General features: G+C 50.8%; 5 protein-coding genes across 5 annotated transcripts; 2 read left to right on the top strand and 3 right to left on the bottom strand.

Annotated features, from left to right (window-relative positions):
• Positions 1-1132: 1132 nt before the first annotated feature.
• Positions 1133-1975, top strand: SARC_02963 (hypothetical protein; the record flags this gene model as incomplete). The annotated part of the gene is made up of 3 exons (XM_014303249.1): positions 1133-1351; positions 1380-1850; positions 1886-1975. The coding sequence occupies 3 exons, from the start codon at positions 1133-1135 to the stop codon at positions 1973-1975; spliced, it is 780 nt and encodes a 259-aa protein (XP_014158724.1).
• A 72-nt stretch (positions 1976-2047) lies between these two features.
• On the bottom strand, positions 2048-4363 carry SARC_02964 (hypothetical protein; the record flags this gene model as incomplete). Its single annotated transcript, XM_014303250.1, has 4 exons — positions 2048-3388; positions 3494-3916; positions 3953-4108; positions 4145-4363. 4 exons carry the CDS (start codon positions 4361-4363, stop codon positions 2048-2050), a joined length of 2139 nt encoding a protein of 712 aa, XP_014158725.1.
• A 305-nt stretch (positions 4364-4668) lies between these two features.
• SARC_02965 (hypothetical protein) lies at positions 4669-6945 on the bottom strand (the record flags this gene model as incomplete). The annotated part of the gene is made up of 3 exons (XM_014303251.1): positions 4669-5387; positions 5492-6730; positions 6861-6945. 3 exons carry the CDS (start codon positions 6943-6945, stop codon positions 4669-4671), a joined length of 2043 nt encoding a protein of 680 aa, XP_014158726.1.
• Positions 6946-7175: 230 nt separating this feature from the next.
• Positions 7176-7523, top strand: SARC_02966 (hypothetical protein; the record flags this gene model as incomplete). The annotated part of the gene is made up of 1 exon (XM_014303252.1): positions 7176-7523. The coding sequence occupies one exon, from the start codon at positions 7176-7178 to the stop codon at positions 7521-7523; it is 348 nt and encodes a 115-aa protein (XP_014158727.1).
• Positions 7524-7769: 246 nt separating this feature from the next.
• SARC_02967 (hypothetical protein) lies at positions 7770-8612 on the bottom strand (the record flags this gene model as incomplete). The annotated part of the gene is made up of 2 exons (XM_014303253.1): positions 7770-8558; positions 8586-8612. The coding sequence occupies 2 exons, from the start codon at positions 8610-8612 to the stop codon at positions 7770-7772; spliced, it is 816 nt and encodes a 271-aa protein (XP_014158728.1).
• Between the last annotated feature and the right edge of the window lie 58 nt (positions 8613-8670).

Genomic DNA, 8670 nt, shown 5'->3' on the forward strand with positions numbered 1-8670 from the left:
GAAGGATGGAAGGTGCTACAGTGTTTACAACTATAGACCTTACACACCAAATACTCTTTATTTAGTGGCATATTTACCATTTTTTTTATGCCAAATCGAAAAATGCCTTTATTTCATGCCAAATGTAAACTCGCCTCTTTTGTATGTCACACTCGTGCAATTTTGTGTCCGTTTGAACCGGACACAAGCGGTGATTTTGCAATTTTGTGTCCGTTTGAACTGGACACAAGCGGTGAATTTTTTGTTGTTGCAATTTTGTGTCCGTTTAAACCGGACACAACCTCTTTGAGCGTAGCGTCGTAGTACATACGGGAATCACTGGAGCACGCAGAACGTATAGAGAGAATGCGAGAAGTTGAGCTGAACCGGACACAGGCGGCAGAAAAGCAGCCGATGTGGCCTCGTGTACGATATTTACAAATCGTATCACAAGTTCACGAGTCACAAATAGACCCGACTCAAACGGTGATACCGTTCGAGTGTACGGACCAACAGACGACATCTCGTCGCGAGGGCGGGCATCTGGTCATACATGTCGTAACATTTCGGCACCGAGGGGTGCTCGGACCTTGACATCACCGACTTGAACGATCCGATATAGCCGACATGAACAATCAACTATCCAACACGGTTGTCAAGGTCAATGGTACAAGCAAGTCGCGGACGTCAGAGCACCTAGAAAACACCCGAACGCTCGTAGTACAGGGTGGTTTCCACGCTGCTGTTTACAAATCGCATTACCATTGAGACAAAATATGTATGTATCTTAAAGGTACATGTACCTCTATCATTGAGGCAAAATATGTATATACCCTAAAGGTACATGTACCTCTACCATTGAGGCAAAATATGTATATACCCTAAAGGTACATGTACCTCTACCACGAGAGATAAATATAATCAGTCTAAAAAATGGATCAGGTAAAACTACTCGAAGAATTACTGGGCGTCGAAGATATGCCGATCGAGCCCTTTACAACGTACATTTAGCTACCAATTTTCGTTCAAAATAAACATATAAATTGCCTTCACTTATGTGGGTTTTTCAGCACAGCTTACTGTAACTGTTTTTGAAAGAAAAAAATACTTTATAACAAACATCAAACAACTAAACCCTAGTAATAAAAAAAACATGTCTTGGAAAGTAGGGACCACTAACGTGCGACTGGGCCGTAACGCCGGCACCACGAACTATTCCAGTGACGCGACCGCCATAGGTATGGACGCCGGCACGACAAATCAGGCGTCGGGAAGTGTGGCGATTGGCAATTCGGCGGGAAATGACACGCAAGGTGAAAGTTCCGTGGCCATTGGATCTGATGCGGGGATGGACACGCAGAGTGAAAATGCCGTCGCTATAGGCTTTGAAGCGGGCAAAGAGACACATGGGCATGAATGCGACGGCTATTGGACCGGAAGCTGGCTCCATAAATCAAGCGGGACGCGGGGTGGCTGTTGGACGCAGTGCGGGGTATAGTAACCTGGCGTTCGCTGCGATTGCCGTGGGTTCGGAAGCGGGTAATATGGACCAGGGTTCGGATTCAGTGGCCATTGGGCAGAACGCAAGTGTTGGCTCACAATCAACGCGCGCCGTCGCGATTGGGAGGGTTGCGGGACAGACGACACAGGGCAACTCTGCGATTGCCGTGGGTAGCGCTGCGAGGCTAAGCAACCAAGGTGCAGGAAGCATTGCGCTGGGCCTTAACACCGGGGCTGTAGACCAGGGTGTGCGTTCGATAGCGGTAGAATCAGAAACTGCTGGTGGTAGTCAGGGGTCATATGCTGTAGCGGTTGGAAACGTTGCAGCAACTGTATCTCAGGGTGAGAACGCGGTGGCTGTTGGGTCGGGGGTGGCGTCGCTGTGGGGCGTATTTTCAAAAAAAAGTTTAGGGATTTTGTTCCAGCGCGTCAATCCGGGCGGCCAGTTCGGCTCGTGTCGATACAAGGTCTGCGCGCAGATGCTGAATCTCCTTGACCAGCAGCGACGTAATGTTAGTCTTGTGTTCGAATTATTTCTAAAACCCCCCAGAAGACTTGTCCAGCAAGTTTAGGGGTTTTGTTCCTGTGCGTCAACCTGGGCGGCTAGTGCTTGAATCTTCTTGACCAGCAGCGTCGTAATGTTGTTCCATTTGATATCCAGCGCGTTGCCGTCAACGTCGCTGTACACGAGTTCCGGATGAACAGTTTGCACATCCGCGGCCATAAACCCAAAGTGCGCATCGTCCTTGTCGACGATTGTCGCGGGCACCGCTTCCACAACAAACACGTAGTCGGCATAAATTTGCTGGATCACCGGGTTGTCTTCGTCAGGGACGTTTTCGAACTCGGCCGCAGCGCCACCGGATATCGCCAGCTTGGCCGCCCATCCAGCAGCGTCCAATTTCTCAGTGCTCAGCCAGCTGGCAAACGGCTCGGCCGTTACGGGTGTACCGTACTGGATGTACTTGCACTTGTTGATGTAGTTGAATTCCTTGACCTCCAGCTGGCCCAGAATGCTGCCGGCGTCGCGTGTCAACGAGATAATGTCCTCCTTGGTTGCAGTCGTCAACAAGGTGTACGTAATCTCGTCGGTCGCAGGGTTGTACGTCAGCGCGTTGGGACTCATCAGCGAGTTGGCGACCGTGTTTGATAAATTCACACCAGTTGCATTCAGCGTAATAGTGTTGTCTGCCGATGCCTTATAGCATGCGTAGGAACCAATGGCCACCACGCTCTCACCCTGTTTGGTTTCTCCTGCTCTTAAACCAACAGCAATTGAGGCTACACCTTGTTCGTTTTGTTCCGCTCCAAAACCAACAGCAATTGATCTCATACCCTGGTTTGTACCACCCGCACCTATACCTAGAGCTACTGCACCCACACCCTGTGCGTCTTTGCCCGAATTGTACCCTATAGAAACTGCCCGATTGCCCTGGTCGGTATATCCTGTATAGTATCCAACTGCCACACCATAGCCACCCTGTGTGGTATTACCCGCACCGTGTCCTATAGAAACTGCGCTAACCCCCTGGTCTGTAGACGCTGCCCTATCTCCAATTGCAACAGAATGAGAAAACTGTTCTGTTTGTCCAGCGGATTTACCTAAAGCCACTGCATTGAACCTCTGATTGGTATTACCAGCATTGTACCCTATGGCAAGCGCTATATCACTCTGGTTTTCCCCACCCGCGTTCTGCCCTACAGCAATCGAAAGTACACCTTGGGTCGTTTCACCCGCAGAAGTACCAATGGCCACCGCCTGTATACCCTTGTTTGTTTCTCCCGCTAAGTTGCCAATCGCCACCGAATTATAACCCTGGGTTGTTTCTTCCGCCAAGTTGCCAATCGCCACCGAATTATAACCCTGGTCTGTCACACCCGAGTGTCCAATGGCGACTGACGAAGCACCCTGTGTTGGTTTTACAGCGTTAGAACCAATCGCAACACAGTTGTTGGCTTGGTCCGTGTTACCAGCGAGAACCCCAATTGCCACCGTGTTGTATGCCTAAGTTACTTGTCCTGCGGCGAAGCCAATGGCCACGATGCTTGCACCCTGGCTTGTCATACCTGCACTATTTTCGACGGCTACGGCATCATATGATTGACTTGCGTTGGCCGCCAAGTAGCCTACGGCCACCGATTTCGTACCTTGTGTCGTTTCACCCGCTTGTCTACCCACCGCCACCGCATTTTCACCCAGTCTCGTTTTGCCGGCCTCGTGCCCGATAGCCACTGACGAAACACCCTGGTTAAGATAACCCGCGCTACCACCTATAGCCACGGAATACTCCCCCTGTATGTCTCTCCCGGAGACCTGACCTATAGCCACGGCCGAATTACCCTGGGTTATCATTCCCACATCTGATCCTATAGCCACGGCCGAATTACCCTGGGTTGTTAAGCCCGCGTTTACATCCATGGCCACCGATCTTTCACCCTATGTATTTCCCCCAGCTGCTGTTCCTATAGCCACCGCATAAACACCCTGGGTTGTTTCACCGGACGCGCGCCCCACGGCGACACAGCTCCCACCCAGATTTGTCTCACCAGCTCGCAACCCCATCGCTACCGAATTTAAACCCTGTGTCGTCTGACCCGCACCAATCCCCACAGCAATCGCCAAATTGCCCTACGTGGTTTGACCGGCAGCCTTACCTATGGCAACCGAATCTGGACCCTGGGTATCCGACCCCACGTCTTCCCCGATAGCGACTGATGAGGCACCCTGTGTGTCATGGCCCGCCGAATTGCCAACGGCCACGCTGCCGGACCTCTGGTCGGCGGAACCGGCATCCATGCCAATGGCGGTCGCATTAATGTATTGGTTCGTGGTGCCGGCGTTACGGCGCAGACGCACGTTGGTGGTTCCTACTTTCCAAGACATTGATATTGTTTTTGTTTTTTATGTTATTATTCAAACAGTTGGTTGTGTGTTGTTGTTCAAAGTGTGATTCTGTTTAAGTGGTTTTTGTCGGTTTCTTGAAACGGGTGTGTGAGTAAAATTCAAAAACAGAAATAACCAGACCTATCTAGTAATTTCGCTATTTCATTATTTTTCAATATTGTTAACTCGTACTTGAAAACCCTCAATCTATTTATTTTGAATTTTGAATTTTAAACACACATCCACGTTTTATTTACAATTTCCAAATCCGCTTTGCAACCTCAAACCCCACATCCCTAAAACCCCTAGAACCCCATATCGCTACCACCAACACCACCATCATCATCATCATCATCATCATCACTGATACTACTACCATCAGCCTCAGTCTCAGCCTCGACCTCAGACACTGTAGCCAAGTCCTCGTGCACGTTAGATGTGCCACTCACCTCACGCTTACGACCACGACGCTTATTACACCCACGCGACTTTGGTTGGGGTGTACACAGCATCTCGGAATCACTGTGTTGCGCACTGTCCGGAATAATCAGGTCCGGTGGATTCAACAGGCTGTTGCCGAGTTCCATAAACGCATCCACACCCATACTTTCCACGTCAACATGTGTTAGAGGTGGAATAGTGTGGTCCGACGACGTCGCCTCCACCTCCGACATCCTCTTCAGCCTGCGACGCTTAGGCGGCTGCTGCCATGGAGCACTGACAACAATGTCCATTACCTTATTCTTGTTAGTAGTGGTGGTGGTGATGGTCGTCGTCGTCATCGTCGTCGTGTTCGACAATAATGACAATGGCGGATTGTCCCCCACAGTTAACCCCCCAAATGCCACCGTGGCTGCGGCTGTGGTTGTGTCTACATCTGACTGTGCGTCGTCTGCATATCCGCCGGTCTCAATCGCTTCAGACTTGGATCCACACGCGACATCCATCTCGAACTCCTTCAACCCAAACGCATTGGCCGTGAGCTTTGTATACCGTGGACGCCCAGTCAAGACATATGCCTCCTCTACGGTCGACCGTTTGTATTGCAGGTACCGCTTAAACTCGTTGCAAAAATGCCACACAATCGCCCAGACCGCATCCGTGGCGTGGTTGACAAAGCACACGTACTTTTTTTTTCCGCGTGGGACTTGTTGTTCAACACCCGGATAGTCTCGTACTCGCACATCTTGGACTTCTGACGAATGTTCGTGCGAAGTAGATAGTGCTTATTTAAGTGATCGAACGGGATCGCAAAGTTCACAACCCGGACCGGCGGCAGTTCACACGTGTCTTCGTCGCATAATTTCTTGTCAACCAGAACGGCCTTAGACCCACCGCGCGTCTTACCAACGCTGAGTTGCATGGCCAGCTTGGGCAACTTCGGTAACAGCGACTGATCCGCATATTCCGGTGCGTTTAGCAGCACGTTGTGCATTGGTCGGTTAAGGGTCGACTTCCTAAACACACACACCGCGACAAATGGTGTGGCCAGACCCGTGTACCCCTTGATAGTGTCAAGACCATCTAGGTCTAGGTCCAGGTGATCTAGTAATCGGGTATGCCCTCCGATAATAATGTGTGACAGTCGGCTGGGTGTCGGAAACACGTAAAGCTTGGTCGAAACGACTGGTACAGTGGTGGGCGGGCAGGCCGTAGTATATTTGGTGCCCACAGGTACCGGCGGATCCCAGTTATCCACCAAGTCACCGTTGAAGTTTGACAACACACTGTCGTTGGGGTCGGGCTCGTACCATCTCGCTCGCGGCATATTATCCAATATTTCGTCTAGAAATCTATCCAGCGCACGTGCCTTGCTCATTGTCGGCTTGATCCAAGTCGGGTAGACAAAGTGGTCATGCGCCCTCTTAGAGGATTTTTTTTTTTCCTGAGCTTCTTCGACCATACCGGATGCAACGTCGGAGACTGTCTTTGCCGGCAACAGGGCACTGATGGTCGCGTGTACCATCAGTACTTCCAGCGCGGCAGCTAGCTCACGGCACATTGTGTCAGGGTTCGAAAACGCCACGGCAGCCGCGTAAGCTTTCTTGGCCGCGCGACTACTAACCCCCCGTTTCCGGCCCGGGGTCGCTGAACCCGTATCCGCCACTTTGACCGCCCGTGTACCCGAGGTCCGAGTCTCAATCTCTGCTAAAAAGGTAGCCTGCGAATGGAACACAGAGGTGCGGTCTGGGGTCATGGCGGTGTCCATAAGTGTGGATACTAGCGGTCGGTTTAGCGTGGAGGTCAATCCGGCAGAATCGTCATCAATTTCAGCATCATCATCTTCATCATCATCATCATCATCATCATCAACACCGCCACCCAGAGTCTTGAGCAGATAGCTATACGCATTGTACAGACTAGCACCTAATACGCGAGCGTGAGTAACGGCAACGTCCTCCTCGACGGTTCGGGATTCCTTTACGTAAATGTATGACCTGTAGGTACTCCCAGAATTCCGTGGCCATGAATCGGTGGTACGCGACACTCAACCTACCGTACGTTCCGGTCACCCGGAAATACAGTGTCTCTAGCATGGCCAGGGTGGACATGGACAGAGTAGGATAGTTACCCGCGCGCATCTTACACAGAGCCTTGTTGAAGTCCGCGACCCCATGGTGTCGTCGTCTGAAAAAAAATCCTGAACCTGGTTGTCTTTATCCTTGTCTTGAGATGAACCGGTCAATGTGTCAATGTACGTGCGCACAAACCACGGATTCAGCGCACCGCCCATCAACGACGCCACGGCCATAAGAGTGGTATGGGGACCGACACGGAATGCATACGTGACGGTACAAAGCATAACTTTTGCATGTACGAGAGCGACAAGGTAGACTCTGCGACCAAACCCGCTACGGTAACGGCCGCTGACGTCAAATACGAGTACAACCGTGTCGGGATGAAGTGCGACAAAGAGTCCGTTTTTGGAAAGCGGTTTACGGCCGGAACGTGCACCACTCAGGGTAAGACGGGAACTGATGTTGAGTGCAAGAAAACCGCCGGAGACATGAACAAATACTGCACGTATACCGACGACCAGAATTTGGACATGCGGACAAAGAGGTTGGTTGAAGAGTTAAACTCGAGATCGTTGTTCTTTGTGATTGTGTCGTTCTTGGTGGTGGTGATTTTGGCTGCGATATCATTCCGTATTATATAAATGACATAAATTTTTAATTTATTATTATTAGCCAAAACCAGACAATCGCGTTGACTTAGGCGATTTTGTCTAATTATTATTTCGACTTAGAAAAAAGAAGCGAGCCTTAAACTCCTGTTGCGGGGGTGACTCGAAATCCGGATCAGAGAGTCCCGTCTCATTGCTGTACATATACATTAGTGGCCCAGTATGGCGGGCCTTAGTGTCCACGCGGGGGAGATTTGCTTCCTTCCTTGCGAGTGGTTCCTAGAGTAGAGCAAGAATCGGTAGCAGCGATGTGAGCGTCACCATGCGCTTTCGACGCTGGTACATGAGCATGTTCGAGCTGTCCACATGACCCATTGGATCGTGGTGGTACATGTATAGATTCTTGAGGTCACATTTTAATGTAAACTGGTGAGTGCTGGATTTCACGGTACCTAGAACCTGGGGTGTCGCTATACTCTTAAACTTATAGCTGCTCGGCAGCACCAGGTAGGTTTGTCTCGTCCTCAAGATGTGTTTTGCATCGACGGGTAGCGTGGGTCGTTTGGAATCACGTACGATCTGGTCGGCGTGTTGTAGTGGGAAGAGTCCGGCGAGATAGCCAAAGTAGAACAGGGCTGTGTCCCGACGCCCTTCATTCGCTGACCTTGGACGTGATGTGTTTGGGATAATGGCGGCATCAAAGATCCCTCGCTTCACAAACCCGAAAAAATCGTCCGATACGTACAGGCCACCGGCCAGTGTATTCCAATAGTCGTCATACCTTATACTCTCAACATCGACGTCCATTAAGACGGCCGCGGCGAGTGCAACTAACAGTGTGAGCTGTGCCAATGGCACCTCGGTCAGTGTCACGTACGCCACAAACAGGTTGAAGCGCTTGAGTTCGTACACCGTGTACTCCAGGGTTACACTCTCCTCGACATACAGGGACAAGATCGCCATCGGTACCGCCCACAGCGATTCGGGGCACAGGTGTAGAGTGATGGCGATTTCATGACGCAGCGCAGCGTCTGGGATAATGTTATACTTGACCCTCAAGACAAACGCCTGGGTTGCATGGTACAACTATGACACCAGACCCATGGGTGATTTACAGGCCATAAGGTACTCGCAAAACCCTTGCGCCAAGTGCTGCTGCCGCTGACTGAGGTCCGGTGCG

Source organism: Sphaeroforma arctica, assembly GCF_001186125.1.
Source record: "Sphaeroforma arctica JP610 unplaced genomic scaffold supercont1.142, whole genome shotgun sequence".
Taxonomy (NCBI): Eukaryota; class Ichthyosporea; order Ichthyophonida; genus Sphaeroforma; species Sphaeroforma arctica.